The following is a 22,108-nucleotide window of genomic DNA, read 5'->3' on the forward strand; positions in this document are numbered from 1 at the left end:
ACTCTAAAAATGGTCCTACGACAAACGCAGGAGTCCCAAACGTCGGAGTGAACACTTAACCTAACCTAACCTATTTTAGACCAACTTATAGGTTTTTCAAATGCCTAACCCCTGCGGGGGGGCTTATTTGTTCATTCATATCTTAACCTAACCTAATCTGTATAGAAATACTTAATAAAATTAATATTTTAACACTCCTGCGTTTGTCCACTCCGACGTTTGGGACTCCTGCGTTTGTCCTGGAACCCTAAAAATAAAACTCTTCGCTTGCTAAAATAACCATTCCCCAATCAAACCCCTTTACCACATTCCCTCCCCTTCTGTTGGATCAACGAACTGACCAATAAATTTGTTCCATGTTAGCAACCTAAATTAATAAAAAAAATTCACCTGTAATAATATCCACGTATATTCTATATCCACTCTCTCCAGCCTATAGTACACGGCAGCCGGTAAAACAAACTTAGATCAAATAAATCTATAGGAATGTCTAGAACTGTCTATAGTCTATACTCTTCGTATTTCACAATATGCAGGAAGTTGGTTGTATTTTAAAGAAAGAAATATGTAATTCAGTTTATTTGAATCATATAATGTTTGTATATATATTCCTTACTAGGCATACAATTATATTTTGTATTTTATAATCATTAAGAATTTTTGTTTTTCTTTTAAGATATCGCTTACCACTGAACCAATTGAGTTCCGATTATAGTGAAGCTTTATATGGTTTTAGGTTATTTTAAATTAATTTTAATTCTTTGAATTTTATTTTATGATATTTTACTGCCCTTCTCCCCTCCCCTAGATGTTAAGGGCCCAATCACTAGTTTGGTTGAATTAATGCATAAAATAAAATAAAATTACAATTTTTTTAGAAACCCTAAGAAAGCACGTGAGTTGGAGCAGCAAATTCGTAACCGACAAGTTCTCAAGGAATACGTTTGCAGGGTAGAGGGAGAATTTCCACCGTAAGTATTTTCAAGTAGCGCAGCTACTCTATAACTAGGCAAATGTCTGTTCGTTCGCAGGTTCGTAACAGTCGTTCAATATTTCTCAATCAGTGCCAAAGATCAGTACCTATTATAAAAGAATCTGACCCATATAATATGACCAAAAATATATTTTTTTTAAATAAGGCCCACTGTTGCTCGACCAGAAACTTTGACCAAATGCTTTCAGAAATTTGTCAATTATCGATACAATTCAAGCATTTTCAATATGGCTAGTACTGCAAAATACATTTAATTAATATGAAAGGCATAAATATAGTATTTAATGTTTGATTTGATATTTCAATTTTTTAGAAAGCCTAATAGAGAGATAAATAAGTAGATAACAATTTAGCAACACAATAAAAATATGAAACTACACCATTTAGGATATATCCACCAACCATTCACATTAAGCTATTGTGCAAAATTCCCTCGCAGAGCCAAAATAATAAAAAGAAAACAATCAATTTTATTGTCGAAATAAAAACCAATGATTCAATTTAATTTTTGGCTGACTTTATGATTTTTACCATCATTTATGTTCTCTTTTTTTTACAGCGGGTTGTAACCTTTCCTAATGGTTTTGCCCTTTAAAGGGAAAGTTCTGTATTTATTTCATTGTACAGACTTGAATTTCAAAATAGGAATCAACCCAACTAAAAAAATAGTTTAATACCTGTCAGAAATTATCTAGATATCGGGTGGATTTATTCAGGTTTTTGTTCAGATTATAGGCTATTTGCAGGTTGAATTATAGTAATCCACCTTCTCCTATCCACCCCTTAACATTTAAAAAAAATTATAGTTATTTTTATTGATAAAAACCCTCTCAACCATCAAATGATTAAATATCTATAAAAACATATAAAGGAGTGTCCTTTTGTAGAAAAAAAGAAGAGGGAATGGAGCTGGGTTTTGTATATTCTGTAATTACTTTACTACTATCATGATGGCTTAGTTCAGCTACATTTAATCATACCACCACCACCGCTACCCACTATTGCAAATAAAATTTGGACAAAACACAGTGGATAATTAGATGGAATTTTACAATTTTCTTGGTTAAATTCTTTACGTCCATTTGTCACTGTGTAACTTCGTTTTAGTAGATTACAAAAACTTTAATTTTTCTATTAAATTTTTTTGTCTGTTTTCAATTTTTCAATTTTTAAAGTAATTTTAAATTTTTTTACAATTTATGTCTTTCTTAATGTCTTTTTCACCACCGTTACCTTGTCCTGTTAAATGTGCACTCCACGGATTATGAAGAGGAGCATTGAAATTCATACAGTTTCATTAAATTAGGCAAGCTTAAATATTTAATATATATATGCATGAATAGAATAGAGAGAGAGAGGGAGGGAGGCTGGGGGGGAAGGAAGTCATAACATTTATCTTTTAATTTTGCTAGCCCAGGGCATAGATACTTGGATAGCGACTTTTGTTACAAATTATCATTTATCTTAAAATATTTTAGTATGGTTTCCTTAAACTTGTCGGATATTCTTTGTTTGGTTCAGATGAAGATTTGTAATTTGATGTTTTTCCTCAATAGTATCTATCGATCATTGAACCCGCCCCATTATTAATGAAATAAATTAAAAGTAAAGGGAGGGGAGGGGGAGAAGGGGTTCTGTCCCTAAACCTTGAGTGGGTTTATACCTCCGGGTCCTAACCTCTAAAGGCTATCCAGTATCCAATATAACCTAACTTGACCTGACATAAACAATCAAAACAACAAACATTTTTATTTCAAATAATGTATAAAACATTTATATAACGCAATTCTAATAATATCACAAACACTTAAATCTTTTTTTCTTCACATTTTTCATTCTTTTTTACGAATAATTTTCCTGTTCTTTCAAGAGATAAAAGGAGAAGGGATGCTAGTAATTTTAGAGGGGGAAATGGTTATGACAAAAATAATGGCTCATCGGAGGAGAGAGAGAGAGAGAGAGAGATTGAGAGACAGCCGAGAAAGGAAAGAGAGAAAAAAGGGAGAGAAACGGGGCGCCTTGGTAACAAAATGAAACCATTCCGACAAATTTAGTGTATTCATTCTTTTAATCCAACAAAATTGTTATGAATATTTTCGTCTTTCTAATTCTAAAGTGTAATTGCAGCTATACAAGTTGTATTTTAGCCTTAAATTGCAAATTTAAGAGATTATTTAACAATAGAGGAATATATATTTTTGATATGGATTAGAACCGGTTCTCAGCTATGCTGAAAAATTGTATATAGCATCGTGATACATACATTTCTCCACGAAAATTAAAATAAATATCATAAAATACATACCAGAATTTTTTCCCAGTGCCTTTGGCTACTCTGGTCTAACAAAACTGGTCTCATAATTTTTCATTTCAATATCCGCGGGAATCTGTCTATAATACGATACGATAGGTATCTATGGCAATATTGATAAATTCTCTTTAAACTTTTCTGGAAATTAGTCAGTTTGCTGATTGTTAAAAGAAAAAAAGGAAAAAAATAATTTTGATAGTGGTTTCTAATAGTAATCTATATAATGAAGTATTGCATATTTGTTTTTGTTTTAGTGGGAAGACTGAATGTACCCAACCCGTGGAGGTTGTCAGCTACAAGATTGGTGTCTGCAAGGTAATTACACAATTTCTTATTTAGGACTTTGAAAAAAAAAGATTAAGGTTTTACCTTTTCCACCAACACCTCAAAAGATAAGTCTTTTCTTAAAATTTTTTTCTAACTTTTTCCTTGTAATATTTTTTCCTAAAAAGTGTTTTATACAGTTGTATAACAACATTACCTTATTCGTAGACTCAAAACTTTGGGTACTTTTATTGAACTTCAACCAAACTTTTTAAATAATAATTTTTAATTTATAAGGGGTAATTTTTTGTCATCATTAGGAATGTATATCAACTTATCTTCCAACGCCTTATCCCTTAAGATCACTGAAAAATGTTCATTTTTGGTGTGTAGCACTTTTTCCTTTATAAAAGAAAAGTCTACCTAAAAATCTTTAAGATTTAGAGTCAAAGTTAGATCTAAATGTTAGAGTCAAAATTCAGAATACTATTATTAACAATTTTCTTACAGATAGTGATATCATTTAACATCAACGTTAAAACTATTCTTTTATGCCTAACAATCTTGATTTTTTACAACGCTTGATTCTAGATGTTGTAAATGTTCTAGAAGCTTGGTGGGGGGATAAAATGGGAGAAAATCTGTAGATTGAAGTGGAGATGGAATAATATATTGAAAATTTGGGAATATTACTAAAATCCTGGCTTGAATATAAATGCTGTAGTTCAAATACATAAAGGGATAAAGATTATATAAAACAAATGTTTTCATTGGAACATTTGGATTATGGAAAGAAAACAAAGTAGCGGATTTCGTTGTATTATCACGGTAGCTTTCCTCCTACTTCTAGCTACTGCGGGGCAATTATTAACATTTACCTAACCTAAACTAAAATAACCTATCAAAAGCTAATGTGAAAATACGACGAAACCCGCTACTTTGTTTCTTTCCATGATAAAAACATTTATATTATAAGATTTTGCTACTTATCTAATTCAACCCAAAGATAATTTAATTTTTATCTTGAATAAGTACAAATAAAATACATTGCTAACAGATTTGTTTGTGATTATAAACCCTTATATAATCAAATACAATAAAAAACTTTCCAACTAAATCTTTCATAAATTATTATATCAATTTAAATTTTTTATCTTAAATTACTTGTGATAGTATTTTTTGTTTAAATTAATTTTTAGAACACTATTCCAATCCTGGAAATAAGGTACAATTCCCCTTCTCTTAAGAAATACACAAAATGTGTTTAAAACAAGGATGACTAATCTTAGTAGCTACGCAGTATGAATATTTTAATTTTACATTCAAACATATGTCATGAATATATTTCTTTTAAAACTAATAAAACAGAGAGTGATATTATACCCGAAGAAAAACGGTTTTACCTCCAACTTTTCAACCAGTCAACTTCCTGATAAATTATAATATACTATCTAGGAACTATGTGTTTGAAAGAGTAGGGAAAGAAGGAAAATAGCCTTAAACCAAACTTAGATATGAGTATTAAATAGCCTAAAATCATCCAGGGACCAATAGAAAGCTTCCATAATATGGAGAACTCAATGGTTCAGTAGTTATTGTAATCTTAGCCACAGACAAAAAAGCTTACTACTTTATATTAGAGGTTATATTATATTTTTCTAGAAATAAAGTATTCCTTGATTTTGTAACTTTTAAAATATGAACTTAGGCTCATTAATAATTTTTTTGTAGGTGTCCCCGCAGGGCAAAGAATGTCGGACCGAGTTCGAGAGGATGAACTACAACGGAAAGACCAGCGTGGTCCTGTGCAGACCTTTCACTGGCAGGATGCATCAGATCAGGGTTCATCTCCAATATTTAGGTAATACTTTCTTTGATTTCACGTCCTTTGCCAGGAAGTTTCACTTTGAATTTTATATGAAAATGCTTCTATTGCAGCCAACTAATTCCTTATTTACACATTTTTTATATATGACGATGTCTTTTTCTCCCAAGCATTCTTATCACTAAGAAAATGAAGAAAAAAAGTACTAAGGAGAGGAAAATATTCAGAAAAAAGTCTACGTAAACAAATATAAAAAATCCACATGTATAAGACAAAAAACAAACATAACCTAGACCCAAATGTATTTTTTGGTAATAAATGTTGGGTAGTTTTACCCAAGGTTTCCCCACCTTCTTCCTGGCACCATAACAATCAAAAATGTTGGGCACTATTTATTTATTCCGTCTCTAGCTTTTACATATTATTCCTTTTACTCGTTTTTTTCTTGTTGCAATAGAGTTAGCATGATATACATCTATAGATCGTTTTTCGTCCGGTTTTTTATTAAATATTTTATGTTCTAAAGTATCTATACGACTGTCTGTTTGTCATGTATGACCTTTATCATTAATAAAATGGTCATACCGAAAACTCAGGGGTTATATGCATTGGCAAGTTTTAGGCCACTTTTGCGTTTATGTTAATCTAAAAAGAAGGTTATTCCAAATAACTTTTTTTTTGTAAATGAAACAAATATTTAAGATTAGTGTTACCCAACACCTATCAATTTTTAAAAATATACAAATACAATAATTTAAATAATACATCTATAGTAATTTGTCTACTATAATGTATATTATTTTTGGTTGCCTGAATATTTGTAATGGTTGTGTATGTATTTGCAGGGAGGGCGGGGACAATGGGCTGTTTATTACACTAGTCCCCAAAGTTTTATAATAACGTTTTCTTTGGCTTAACAACTTTGGGGACTATATTGAATTTGGTTAGGTTGGTTCATTGATTGTTCAAACGTTTTAACCACAAAATATAATCTACAGAAGGGGTAAATTTGTGTATCATCATTGGGGATGCACATCAAAATTATCGGCCATTGTCTCATCCCTTTGGATCACTGGTGTATATGTGTTATTATATAGCTAGAAGCCCAGACATGCATAAAACCTTGTCATTTACAAATCAACATTAATCCTTTACTTACCTTCTCTGTGTTTTTATACTTTTTTAGTTGCGTAATTTTCTTACAGGTTTTTTAATGGCCACTTTTTAAAGGTGGGAATTGGTGTTTATTAAACCATTCCTTATGTAAAAAATTTAAAATATTAATTTTATGCCAATTTTTAGAGAACATTCTAAAAAATACTTTAACCAGCCCATGGAAAATACAGAGCTTCCCTAATTTGTTGAAATTTTGTCCAGCAGTTAAGAGACAGATTTCAACTACTTGTTAACGTGGTTTCCAGTATAGCCTCAAAACCGATTTATATACGCTGGATTAGAACCGGTTCAAGCCATACTGAAAAATCGTGTATTGCATCGAATTGCGGACAATTATGCACGAATACTAAAATAAGATTTTATCTTATAATTTTTCATTATCCGCAGTAAGCTGTCTATAATACGATGCAATAAATAACTGTTCTTTCTTTGCAGAAAAAAATAGCGGATCATTGTTTAATTATTAAATTTTAATTATTTCCCCCACAGAACACAAAATAGTTTATTTGTGCGTTGAAACAAAAGTTGCAAAATGGAACAAAACAAATAAAAGCAAAAAAAGTTTTTTTTTTAGTTTCACGTGTTTTGTTCACAGTAGATTAGTAATAATTATGTTGATTCATAATGCAAATTAGAAAATTATTTAGGAAAATAGTTTAGTAGAATTTGTATGACGTCATACTTATGCCTTAGTGACACCATTGCTTTTTTATTATTGGTTTGTATTGATTCCAATAAATTCAATCATATTTTCGTGTCTGTCAAATGATCGACTTTGTCTGAGATGTAGGTCAATATTATATCTTCAATCATTAAACAGTATATAAAAAGTTTAACAGGAAGGGTAGGAGATAATTTTTTTTTGAAAAAACACTATTTTTCTCTTGATAATTTTACCTCAATTTTAATAACCTCTAAATTTGAAGGTAAAAAATGATGTTTGTTTAAACATACGTAGTTTAAATCATTATGAATATTTAATAGTATTAAGCTGTGTTTTTATATGAAATTAATACGTTTAATATAGCATTTAATGAATAATTTCCATTTTAAAACATTTTAATTTGGTAGTTAACGAGTTTTTAAAAATATTTAAAAACAGTTAAGGCTTGTATTTGATAATTTCTGCAATACCAATAAAATTTTTTCTATTTCTAGGCTTCCCTGTGATGAACGACCCCCTGTACAACCACACCGTGTTCGGGAAGGACAAGGGGAAGGGCGGCAACATTGGCAAGTCGGACGAGAAGCTGATCGCTGACCTCATCTCCATTCACAATGCCGAGAACTGGTTGGGTATGGACGGCGAGACAGAGACGTCAATGTTTAATAATGGGAAGGCTGATGGTCTGGCTGCCGCTGGTGATGCTGCTATTACTGATCTGAAAGAAGGTAGGTTTCTTTCCATCCTTAGTTGTCAACATTTCTAAAGATAACTTTCTGCAAAAACATTTGAGAATTTGGTTCATGGAAAAAAAGAAGTAGCGGGTTCGTCGTATTTTCAAAGTAACATTTCTCTTATTTCTAGTCCCTGCAAAGGCTCTTACCCTGCTGGGCAATCATTAACATTTACCTAACCTAAAATAACCCACCAAAAGCTACGGTGAAAATACGACAAAACCCGCTACTTCATTTTCTTACCATGATCCGAAAATTGTCATGGATTTTTATTTTAAAAAATGGAAGATTCATTTTAAATTGTTTAGGTTGCAAGACAACTCAATCAGTGCATCACAACAACTTTGACCCGGCCAACCCCATCGGGTGTATCGAGAACAACCCCCTGGTGCCCAGAAATTGTACTATAACCCGTCCACCCCCGATAACCCGACCCTGCAGGTCCCCCGTGGTGCTACGACCTCCCCTGGAGGCCGCTCCCTCATCCACTCAGCAAGATTATACAGATGAACTGCTACAAAAGGTAGCATTTTACAGGGATATAAAGGGATAAGACAATGACCAATAAATTGATATATACCCCCCATGACAATACACATAATTAACCATTCTGTACATTAAAATTAGTTTTTTTAAACGTTTGAACACTCATCTAAATTAACCAACCAATTTAAATTTACTAAAGTTCCCAAAGTTATTAAGCCAACGAATAATAAAACGTTATCATAAAAGTTATTCATTAGTTTAAAAAACAGCCCAATGTCCCCTCTCTCTCTCACTCTGAACATTTTAAGTAAGTTTAATTACGAGCAGTTGGACTAAAGAATAACATTCGACAAAATATGGTAATAATTGAGTTCACATATTGTCCATAAACTGTAAAACTGTCAAATCTTGCCAAATCAAAATGCTGCACAAAAAATATGGAAGGTTTTATATTTATTCTAACATTTCCCATTTTTAAATTTGAAATCAGGGACAGGTCAATTATAATAAAAGTAAAAGAGAAAGAAAAAAAGTTTTTGCGGATATAAATTTCATATCCTGCTATATAAAGTAGTAAGCTTTTTTGTCTGTAGCGATGGATCTCGTTAACCGCTGAACCGATATGGTTCTTCTTTACAAGGAAAATCACTCCTAGAACAATATATCCCCTAACAAAAAAAATTATATTTTTTTCTTTTTAAAACATAAATTGTAAATTGGGGGTGAGGGGAGGTGTCGACATTCCCATCCTCCGGAAGTGCTTCTAGAGGCTCCTAGAGGCGTAGCTGCTAGTAATATAATAACAAGAATTTTTTTTGCTTTTAGTACCTTTTATTTTTACAAATCTTTATCCTCATACTTTCCATTTTAAATGACCACCATATATTCATAGTGGGAGCAGATTTGACTTGCCCCTGTCAAATAATACTGAATTATGTCATATTCAAACATACTGTGCCCGAGCATTTTATTTTATTTTTTTTTATTTTTTTATTTCATTTGTTCTCTATTTTTATTGATATTTTTATCAATAAAATATAAATTTCAAATGATTTTGTTACATTTTTATCTCATGCAAAAAAGAAAAATTTTCATCAGTCCAAAAATATTTTGCCAACATTTTAATCGTAGAAAAATTCAGGGATCTAAAGGGATAAGACAATGGCCGATAAATTGATGTACATTCCAAATTATTATACACAAAATTACCCCTTCTGTAGATAACAATTATTGGTTAAAACGTTTGGATACTTATTGAACCAACAAATAAGAATTTAATAAAAGCTCCGAATGAATAAGAAATCGTATTTTAGTGTAATAAATAGCCCAATGTCCCCTCCCTTCTTGTGAAAAATTGTAGAAAAAACCCATATACCAAGATCACACTTTCTTCACCTATTATTTTGTAGAATTTTATTTTGTAACTGTCTTGACATAAAGTCTGTCACATCAATTTTATCTTGTGATGTTTTGTTGTGCTGATATGTGTTGGTAGTTGTCTGTAATAGTTCTACACCAGAGGTGGATTCTTTAAAAAAATTGCCTCACTAATCGCTTAGTGGGGCAAAATTGTTTTCGTGAAAAATCCACCAAATCACATTAAAAATCTACAAAAATTAAACAAAATCATAGAAGGGTTATTAACATAAGATTTTATTTAATTTTTGTAGATTTTTTAGGTGATTTTGGAGGATTTTTTTATGAAAACAATTATGCCCCACTAAGCGACTAGTGGGGCAAATTTTTTTGAAGAATCCACCTCAGTTTGTTTTGTGCCAGCCATTAGTACTAAACACAACTATACTACAACAAAACTTGAAAGTCATATATCAGAATAGGGACGGGGATATTGCACCTGAAAGAAAAATAATTAAGTTAAGAATATCTTAAAAATAGTGTTAGTATTTAAAATATTTTTGAAATATTAGATTTTAATCTACAGAAAAGTTCCTTTAAATTATCAAAATTCTTATAAATTTTATTTTAATAATTTGTATCTATGTCAATGTCACTAATATCTATGTCTACCTTTTTGTTTTGATTTCTTTTGATATGGCCTTAAGTGTATATATGCCATCCTCCATAAAACATATCTACTCTGTCATATTAAGACAAATCTTGAAGTTGATTACATACGTACACACACAACACCAATTTATCTGCAATGCGTTATGCGCAATGCCGCTGAGTCTTCTTCATACAGACCTGAGTTTTCGAATTCACACTAAGCAGAATACGCAATGGTCAAGGGACACTTTGAACTTCCATTTTTGTACAACGATTGGTTTTACAAAGTAACAAAGCTCTTTACAGTGCCTATAAAAATGACATCATACTGGCCTTCAATTGGTCATTTAAAATGTGTACTGGCCTGCTATTGGTAATTTAGTCTTTGTAGTGGCCTATCATTGGTCTGTTGTATTGTATGTCGTCGTACTTTTTATGGACACTATAAAGAGCTTCTTTGATTTGGAGTGTCCTATCAGCGTCATATTTATTCTCAAATGTGGTTTGGTGCGGCAGCATATTTAAACAGTGTGCGCAATGCTGTTACTTTGATTTAGCCTCACTTCACCTAATTACCCATGCGCATAATTGAGAAGTTACAAGGAATATTGTGTACATTGCAGTCAGCCTATGACAAGAATTATGATGAAACTGCAGTATTATTTACCATTTCATGTTTTTAATTAAAAATAGATACAACTGCATATTTAGCTTAATAATGATTACTGAGAATAAAACTAAAACTTAACTTATGAATTAGAAACTTTTGAAATAGAAAGATTTGAAACAAATATTTTTGATGTACTGTGTACATAATACCCTTTTAAAAAGTGTAAAAAAAAACATTACCTCACCGTTCTTCTGAGTTGCCAGGGGGGAGATGTGGGGGGGGGGGGTAGGGTGGAGTAGTAAACAACTTGGTAATCTATCAAAACTTTATAAAGTGTTGGCTTTATAATTCTTTTGTTATCATGTAGTTTTTCCTGCCTTCCCCTTTTTCTACCCAGCCAAACTTATCCAACTTTGTAATAAAATAAATATTCATGGTGATTAATGTTTTCTTCGTTTTAATTCCACTTTCTTGGAAACTCAGGGGAAGATTAAATATTTCTAACTTAGTTTAAAGCATTCATTTTTATAACCGATTAAATATTGTATAATAATTATGACCTATCAGCGGCTACGCCCCTAGTTTTTAGAGGCTTTATATTTTGAGGGGCAAAGAGGGGAAAAAAGATTAAAACTATCCAGCACTTAAATCTGTAATAAATTATAGATTAAAACCACCACAGGACCTATATGAAGCATTTCTAGAATAGAAAACTCAATCGGTTTAGTAGTTACTGAGATCCTAAGCTTCAGACAAAAAATCCAATACAAAAAAGATATTTGGTAAAACAAAGACTGTAAAAATTAATCCACTGTTAACAGTATAAGAATGAATGTTGTACAAAAAGATTAAAACTTTTGATATGATTTATTTGGAAACTTATTGTGATAGCTCTAAAAGTTTTTTATTGTTCTTTTACATTGTTTTGCACTTTTGGTAGACATATTATGATATTTTAATATTGTATAAGGAAATCTTGCCTATTTATATGTACTTTATATGTTACATAATTAACCTTATTATTATATCTAATAAAATGAAAAATAAGTTTTGAACTTTTCTTAATATTAAGGAGGTCAGCGTTTTTAAAAATAAGGATAGAAAGGGAATAAAGAAAAGGTAGGATTAATAAAAAAATGGAGATTAACTTGGAAAACGACTTAATTTTTTTAAATTTTCTTTTTTCGTTTATTTATCTGTATGTTTAAATCACTAATAATAATAGTGTCCCCTGACAAACCAATAATAGAGAAGCTACGCTTTCAAAACAAACACAAAATTAGAAAAATAATTCATTTATTAGTCAAAGTGAGAAGACGAAGAAAGTCCCTCAATGACGTCATAAAAATGAGGGATGAGGAGAGGTGGAGTGGAGTGGGAAATAAAACCCCTAAAAAAGAAATGGATAATCCCTCGTTTTTATGACGTAACATGCTGATTTTTTTAGGGGCTTTCTTCGTCTTCACAAAGTGAGAACATCACAAAACAAATCGTTATTAAAAAACATTTAACATTCAATATAGGATTTTTAAAAACAATAAAACCATACAATCAGTTGATGGAATACTAGACTGGATGGCCCCCTTAATCTTATTGCATAAATCAGTGCGAGTGGGAGCTTAATAAAATCCAAACTTGCTATCAGCGTACAAAATTGATCTAAGCATTAACTTTAAAAAACTAAATAATTAATAATTATTATTATTTAGAATGCTGACTACAGATACAGCCCGGACAAGATGACCTGGGACCCAAACTGTTACGAGTGCAAAGTTCGATACAGGGACCCAAAGGCCAAGGATTTGATAATGTATCTGCACGCATGGACTTACAAGGTAAATTACAGTGGGCTATAGCCTAAAATTTAATTTTATATCTTTGTAAGGCTAAGAAACCATTTTCTTGTAGGGAATTGAATCGTTGCTGCTAGTTAATGATAAGAAATAAATAAGATGTATACAAATTTGAGCAGAACCATATTACAAAGACTTTCTTATACCTATCAATGTATTGTCATAAACCTCTACTATACAGCCAAATTCTTGCCAGTATGGCTAAAAATCCACTTGATTTCCACTTTCCACATCATTTTTGAGCCATACAGAAAAGACATGCAAAAAATTATGTATTCTTTTACTATATGCAATAATATGTATAATTTATATTTGATTATAAATCCCATTCATAGAATTAACCCTAAATTGTATAATGCATATATTAAAACAGTTTTTTTCTTAATGGTTTCAAATATATGCTAATCTTCTAGCATTTTGCATTAAAAAAGAGGATTTCTATTTGTTTCTTGATTAATGGAAAGATTAAAAGAGAGATGGCAAGGCCAAAAGGAAATGCACAATTAATCAAGAAAAAAAATAAGAATTTGTTGTTCTTTTCTAAACTGCTCCCTGCTGGCTCCAGCCTTTGACTTCTCTCTAACTTGTTTTCCTCTTTTCCCCAGGGATATAAAGGGATAAGACACTGTCCGATAAATTGATGTAAATCCCCATTGATGATACACAAAATTACGACTTCTGTAGATTATAATTAGGGGTTGAAACGTCTTGACACTCAACTTAATAAACTAACCAATCAAAATTCAAAGTTGTTAAGCCAAAGAACAAGAAAAATATATTTTAAAACTTTGGGGACTTGTCTAATATGCAGCCTAATGTCCCCTCCCTGCCTGCTTTTTTCCTGCAACTATCTGATGACCCCTATTTCCTTTGAAGCTTGCCCTTTTTTATATACTTTAGCCTTTGCCTCTCCTGTAAAAGTTGAATGTAGGATGGATAGCAATAGTGTAAAGTGTCCTGGCAAAACTAATATTCTCAAAATCTTGTTGTCTGTTTAGTTTGATGAAGATTTTTAGCGTTTCATTTGTTTTATTTAATGTAAGGGGCGTCAGTTAAAGAAAGAAAAAAAGCATTGACTTAAAAATAATACCAATTAAGGATATCTAGATTATAGAAGAAAGACCTTCTGAAATATCCTGGGTTTGTTATAGCAAAGTCTATATGCAAAGTTGTAGTAAATTCTAATTAATTCTGAGAGAGTTACAACAAACGAAATAAATTTATAAATTTGCTGTTTGTATGGTTTTAAGTTGTTTTTCATGACCATTTTGGCACAGTAGTATTCTGCATTTCTGAGTGCCTAACTCTCAAACTCTCTTTCTCTCTCGCTCTCTCTCCTTCTCTCTCTCACTGCCTAAATTAGAAATGCATTCAAAAACTTTTTCTCGTCTTTCTCTTTATACATTTCACATTTTATTCTAGTCTTATTTCTAAAGCTTAAAAATATTCTTTATACTTCTTTATGATTTTGCAACTAACAAAAAAAATAAAACCAACCATTTTTGGGTGCAAAAGAAACATTTATCATTTAAATTAAAAACCAAACTATGTTGTAAGTTTTCCTGTATTTCTAGTTGCTACCCTAACCTAGCTAACCCTACAGTTACTGTCAAGCAAATATTCACACAAAATTTAATATATTTACACCAAAATATATGTACAGGGTGCCATGCAAGAAAATAACAAAACAATAAAACAAAATTTCTGAAATATTGTTGTAGCATTGAGAATGCATTAATAACAGCATTTTAATGAAAGTAAGGATAGATTTAGGCACATTGTTAGTAAATCACTAAATATGATAATATAATACACTATTTATAAAGCTGCTGTGCTACCAATACATTTATTTTATGACCCTGTGTAATATATTTACAAGAATATATCTTGTACATTACCATCTCTGAGAACAGGGGGGAAAATATTTTGCCACATCTCAGAGTTTGGGCTTCATATTTAAGAGTAACTTTGGAATAACAACATTTTGTTACAACATATTTTTAAGCTTTATTGTCAAATTTTAGCTTTAGAATTATAAGGGAAAGAAAAAATATGAAATGGGGATTGTTAAAGAGCCAAATCATATAAAATTTCCGTTAAATCATCCTCTAACAAAGAATTTTTGAAAATAAGTTTTGTTATATTTATAACATATGTACATATAGAATAAGTTTAGCTAGGTTAAGCATGGAAATACATATTGGGAGATTTTTCAGAACTATACTTACCAAATACTATAGTATTTCTACCAGTAAACCCACCTATTCAATTTTCAGATCTATATGTGGAACATATTGAATGGAAAAGTAGGCTTATCTCAAAATCTTTTGACCAATTGAGTGAAAAGGAGGAAAATATGGAGCTTAAATTTATTCAAATTTAACTTCAAACTAAAATATACTTATTTTAAGAATATTTAGATCAAAGTATTTTTGTCTTTTCTAAAAATACAAAATTAGTAATAATATATTTTCTCGTATTCATTCGAAACCGTTAATATACGGTGGATTAGAACCAGTTCTCAGCCATACGAAAACACTATGTCTAGTATCGTATTATATCCAGTTTTCTACGAATATAAAACCTGGTTTTAATTTTATAATTGTACATTTTATATTTGCGGAAAGCAGTTTATTATACGATGCGAGAAATAACTATGAATGGCTTCAAGATAAACTTTTAACAACTGTTTTTTTTATGAATCTTTTTTTGAGAGCTTGACAAAATGTGTAGAATGGTTTATGATTGATAAGTTGAGCTGATATCTGGCAGCAAGCATGCATATCCTATTAAGATTCAGGGCATTCCAGAATCCAGGTTTATACCTGGAGAACAATGTTTCTTTGTATTTATATTCCCTGCTAAACGTTGGTGTTGTTATTATATCAACAAGATGTTCATAAAATGCTATACAATCGACAAAAACCTTTTTAACTGCATTTTAACACAAGACTTCAGGTTAATCAGGGATAAATTTCTTCTCATTCCATCTTTCTTGGTAGCAAAATATCTTTTGTGTGTGTGTGTGTTTGTGTGTATAATGTTTAACCTGTGTGTGTGTGTGTGAGTGTGTGTAAATGCATGCAGAAACTCTGTGTGTATAATTTCATTATGAACCTAAATTGGCCGTGCAAAATATTCACCCCTCCCGCCCCCCTCTCATACTCTCACCACCTTTCTCCTTTTGTTCTGGTTTCTGGTGCTGCGGCCAAACACCTGGATAGATGAACTGGACGGATAGATAGATCTGGGAAAAGGGATAAGACAATGGCCAATAAATTGATGTACATCCCCAATAATAACATACAAGACCCTAATGTTGTAAAACCAACGAATTAGAAAACGTTATTATAAGACATTGGAAACTAGTGTAATAAACAGCCAAATGTCCCCTTCCTCCCTGTAGATAGGTGGATGGATGGATGAGTGGATAGGCGAGATCAAATTCAATATGCAGGGACTTTAAAGTTGCCAAATCCCAGTTTTAAAGTTTTTCAATTTTTAGGTTAAAAATCTTGAATCTTACACAAGATAAAAATGGTTTTTTTTTTTCAGGGTCCCGACTGGCAATTCCAGACTCGGCTGCCGCCCTGGGCAGATCCAAACTGGGTTCAACCAGAGAATGAAAGAAAGTACTGAATACAACAGACTGAGGATAATACACAAGAAAAAAAAACATTTGGACCAAAAAAAGATCTCCAACAGCGGTCAAGTAAGGTTAAAAATAACCGCCTGAACCAAAATTATGAACAGAAAAAGTTTGGTACATAACAAGAACTTAAATCGGTCATTTTTAAAACCGAAACAATCTACGTGATCACAAAAAAAATTGGCATAAAAAAAAACAATAATATAAAAAGATGACAAATTTTTGACTGGCTCAAATTATTTCTTTCCCTCATTTGTGAAGAAAAAACTGGTTGTGCTTGTTTCTAACAATAGAATCAAAAGAAAAGGTTGTTAAAAAAGTTCCAAATCACTGCAAATAACAGAAATTAAAAAAAAAACTTGTGAGATTGAAAAAAAAGTAATTTTGTTAAATTTTGCAATATAAATATGTGTTTTATTTTAACAACACATTCTTGATAATGCTCAATTTTCATAACAAAAATTGTAACCGACGACTTAAATTGATATTTTAACAGTTTGATTTTTCTATTATTCGACCCAATCTAGTCAAAAAGATTTTTTTTCATAATTTGAATTTAAAATTTTCTTATTTCTTTCTTGTTTTTATCGGTATAAAGTATATAGAATTGTAGAGATATAAAATGTAGAAGTCAGATATTTTAAAGCTTTCAATAACATTAACTTTGACATCAAATTTTGTCTCCCACTTTGTCTCTCTCTCTCTTATTCTTCATTATTTTGTTCCCCAAAAATAGAGTTGAAAATAAAATAAACTATTTTCCAGTATGGCTTAGAAACCGATTATTGTCCGCTGGATTAGAACCGGTTCTAAGCCATATTGGTAAATCATGTTTAACATCGTATTACAGACAATTTTTCACGAATTATAAAATAAAAATCCTAAAATTAATACCATCTTTTTAGCCTTCTGGTTTTTACCTTATATTTGTTTATTTTAATAGCGGGGAAAGCTGTCTATAATACGATGCGATAAATAAACTGTTAACTTTTTTTATATTCCAGTTTCCTACAGACCAAACAAGTTTATAGTTTTCTCTCTAATTATTATTCACAAAATTAATGTTGATAATTTTTACAAATACATAGAGATGTAGATATTTTTCAAGCGGTTGTGATCACACATAAACTAACAAGGATAACGAGGTCAACTGTGGTATAGCTCAGATGTTTTTTTAAAAAGCCTCGCTATTTATGTTAAATTTTTTATCTTGCAATTAAAACTTGAAGATACAACGCCTATTTCTAACTATGCAAATAACGTATAAAAAAATACCTTATAGCCTCATGTAAAAAAAATGAAAGCGATAATAATTTTAGCATGTACCAAAACCTTATAAAAATTTAGGTTATTTATGCTAATAAAAAGAACTGTAAAAGACTATGTAAAATTTATTTTTGTTAATATTTTTTGGCCATTATTATTATTGCATTGCGCTAAGAAACCAAAAAAACTCAACAAAGGTTGTGCTTTTTATTGTGAATTGTGTTTTTAAATATGCAAAAAGGGAATTATCTGTTGATATGATTAATTATATAAAAAGTTTTTAAGTTTAATTAAGATTTAATTTTGATAAAACCGTAAGGTTGGCTTTCACAACTAGGAATATTTAATTCTTATATTCTAATGTAATAAACATTAAAAAATAAATAACTATTGATAGATAATGATATCCCATCTTAATTTGCATCCATATAAGCTATTTACCAAAGATCTAGTTTTGTCTTGTGGACAATATTATTGTCCTTGTATTTAATTATAAATAATAATATTTGATTAAATGGCATTCATTCAGTCCGCCAGAGGTTAACATACAGTTGCTCTACTTGTTTATTGTACAAATCAAATATTTACAAATTGTAATTAGTAATATCGTTGATGCTTCTTAAATTTCAGAAGTAATCTCTTTTTTGCTAATAAGAACCAAAAACTAAATATTTGATTTCTACAAAAGAAAGTAAAAATTAAAATTTGTATCTCATGCATAATTTAAAGTAGTAAATAATATTCTTATTATAATTAGTAAATAAATCTGTTGTATATATAAATATTAATTGTGAATCAAATTTAAATATTTGAAAATCTAACCAAATTGTGGTAGCCATTGCCTTTGATTCAGCTTGTATTAATATTAATTAATTACATACTTGCTAATCATTGCTATAAAACATAAATATTATAGTCATATATATGAATATAAATTATATATTTTGGTAGTCATTTTGTCAAGGTACTTGGTGCACAATCTTTGTTTCTTTGTAAGAAATTTATTGATGATATTGAACTGTGAAGCTTTTTTCTAGTCTTTTGTCCATTTAAGTTTGCTTCTACAAAAAAATTAAATTCTCCAAGTACCATTTTTTTTATAAATTTAAAAATGCTTGTAAAAATTGTAATTTAATTTTTTATTGATTAAAAAGTTGCCATTTGATGCAAAAAAGCACAATTTATTTAGTGCTCAATCTTATTATAAAATTTCCTGCTCTTTCTTCCTCTTTCTGAGTCACACATTTTCTTATTCTTTTTTTTGATAACTTTCTGTTCTTTTTTATGTATTTGTACAGCTCTATATTGTAGTGGATTTTTATATTTAGTTTTATTTAATTGATTTGGCGGGGTCCGGGCTAAATTTGCTGGTAGAAATAGATAAATTACTCCACTTTTCTTTTTCACTTACTTTTGTTTTTATCTTCTTAAATTAAATTATTGCAAATAGCAAACATTTTTCAACTTTAAACATTGATTAAGATCCCAAAAACTAGATATTATCTAACTTTGCCAGTAAATTCAGCCTTGATCATTTGCCATGGTATGTTGCTCAAACTTGTGTGTTGGTTACTGGAGGCTGTTCCTGGATAGACCTGGATGTTTCCAGGTTACCAGGAGGTTAGCTTCAGCAGCCTGTGCGGACAAGACACCTAAAGGCAAGGCACCTGATGTTGCTCAGTGTAATTATTTATAGTTATTTATCTTCTTCTTAGGGCTTGGAAACAATCATCATATCTGAATAAATCTTCTTTACATTGTAGAAATAACCTAAATATAGCAAAAATATTAACCATTTTTTGGTGTAAGTTGTATAAAATAAACAGAAATGACAAGATTATAATTATGACAAATGTAAAAGAAGGGAATATTTACATATGATGAATGTTTATATACAGCCACCCATACACTCAGTCTATATACCTTTAGTTTTTAAATATTAAAGAGTATTTATATATTAATACTCCTAAGGTTATTATAAATTTGTATTAAATGCCCACACTCATCATTCTTACCTCCTTGTAATTAGATTAATATTATTCTTTATTAAAAAAAATATTTTGGAATTCAGTTAAATCCTTGTAGATTTTGAGCAAAATTAACCCCCAAAATTTCAATGCAATAGAAAATTTTTTAGTTTGAAATTACTTTTTGATAATGTTTTGCTAGCACAAGACTTTGAGTGTGGACTATTTTTTTATTATTCACTCTAGTTAGATGTTAAGGCTGTTGTTTAAATCATCTATATACACTCCAGCATTCAATGCTTATGTATAATTTATATATAAATAATAATATTAATAATAAATAAATAATAATAATGTAATGTTAAGATTTGAACAAACCGCGTTGAAGATTGCTCATGATATGAATTTATAATTTATACTCTTGTTTTTTGCTTTGATTTTATCAATAAATATACAAATTTAGTTTAATGTTTTACTTTAGTTGTCAAGGATGGTATAAATTCAAAAGTAGCTAAACTGGTTGATGATTTTTTTTTAAATCAGTAACTTAGATAAAAATAAGAGGATGTATGTCTGTCTATACGTGTGTCTGCCTTTATTTTAAGATCTAATTAACTTCTAGACCAATATGTTTCTCCTTTACAGTGAAGCTTTTTATATGTATAGGGAAGGATTGAAATTATGTTGGGGGATGGTACATCCACCCTTTGAAGAGGAATCGCCCAGGAAAAAAAGATTACCCCTTCAACTTTTTTTCATTTCAAAACTTCTCTTTCCTCCAAAATTTGTAGATAATATGATAACACTCACAACTGCATAAAAGATGTGATGACAACAATGCCCCATAAATGTCAACTAAAGTCTGGACATTTTAAAGTATTTTCTCGTATTCATTTGAATCCGGTGGATAGGAACCGGTTCTTATCCATACGAAAAAACTATGTCTAGCATCGTATTATATCCAGCTTTCTACGAATATAAAAATGTACAATCATAAGATTAAAACCAGTTTTTTTAGCCGGTGCCTTCGAAATCGGGGCTAAAAAAACTAGTTTTAATCTTATAATTGTACAATCTATATCCGCGGAAAGCCGTTTATAATACGATGCGAGAAATAACTATTATCTGCCATATACAAGACTTGTAAATGTAATAATATGGTTACAAATCTTACCCACTGTTGTTATATCAGGCTTATGACACAAATAGGAAGAGTAAAGGGAATGCCTTGGCCCGTACATTTGCGCAATTACTATGCACATTGAGGACCGTAGAAGGTCGTGTAATCAAAAGGTTGTTTGTCTGTTGAGTTTTATCGAAGACCTATTAACCATAAGATACGCAAAACATGATATATGTTCGTGTATAGGGGTAATACTAATAAGTAAAGTTACAATGAAGAGGTATCCAACCTTTTAATTGCCCATCCTTTGCCTGGAAGTACTTACTGTGAATAGAAAAAAGTTTGTCCTGTTAGGGCTAAGCCAACCCACCTACTTTTATATTAATACCAAGCACTTGGCAATGAAGAAATCTAAAATATTATTTTTTTCCCTCTTGGCCATGGGTTATATTTATGTCGTAAGGCACTCATCAATTAACGTAAAATATTAATACTGTAGCAAGAGGTGAATTGCAGTGTAATTTCGTTTCCAAAAAAATTCAAGTTTAATGAAATAATACCTGCTTTTAAAATCCCTTTTATGTATATTACATGAATTATTTTAATTTTAGTATTATATTCATTATTTTTTACATCCTCTATGCAAATTTAATTCTTTTGCATTTAAAATTAATAAAAAGGTTTATTTAATCTGTAAAGAAAAATTCAGTAAAATACCGTTTTGCAGTGTGCATAGTTTTATCTTGTACTCAAACGCATAAAAAATCCGCAAAATTATCTAATTTAATTTTACATTTATATGAATACAAATGTAAGAAAAAAGAAATCTTGCCATTTTTTATGTGGATATCATTAATCCTAATGCGAAATGTATTCAGCAATTTGCAATTTTTGCAACCAACTTTTAGAACGGAGGGGAAGATGGCAATTTTACAATGGGTTAGGGTTCTTCAAACTTTATTGGTTAGGTAATCTGCTAGGGTTGTTCAAATTAGTTTTTAGAATTAGTTTCATTCAAGGTTTATATTTATAGAAATGATCCAGTATACAGAAAATATCTACAGCTATGCAGAAGTCAAAAGTGCTTTAAATTTCTTAACAGAATTATTAAAATTGAAAATTTTTAATAGATTTTAATCATAATAAATTCTATTTACAGTCCAGCTATTTGAATTAGTT

General features: G+C 30.3%; 1 protein-coding gene across 2 annotated transcripts in view; it reads left to right on the forward strand.

Moving 5' to 3' along the window:
* Positions 1–20,268, forward strand: part of LOC145313163 (pseudouridylate synthase RPUSD2-like) — an 85,239-nt gene extending 64,971 nt beyond the window's left edge. For both annotated transcript variants that reach the window (XM_080152439.1, XM_080152448.1), the window contains 7 exons: positions 879–971; positions 3,560–3,620; positions 5,301–5,430; positions 7,729–7,962; positions 8,277–8,491; positions 12,781–12,906; positions 16,480–20,268. In XM_080152439.1, coding sequence (XP_080008565.1) covers positions 879–971; positions 3,560–3,620; positions 5,301–5,430; positions 7,729–7,962; positions 8,277–8,491; positions 12,781–12,906; positions 16,480–16,563 — 943 coding nt within the window. In that variant the 3' untranslated portion in view covers positions 16,564–20,268. The remainder of the gene's footprint in view (positions 1–878; positions 972–3,559; positions 3,621–5,300; positions 5,431–7,728; positions 7,963–8,276; positions 8,492–12,780; positions 12,907–16,479) is intronic.
* Positions 20,269–22,108: the final 1,840 nt, after the last annotated feature.

This window comes from Acartia tonsa, chromosome 1 (assembly GCF_053477335.1).
Source record: "Acartia tonsa isolate MP-2025a chromosome 1, ASM5347733v1, whole genome shotgun sequence".
Lineage (NCBI taxonomy): Eukaryota > Metazoa > Arthropoda > Copepoda > Calanoida > Acartiidae > Acartia > Acartia tonsa.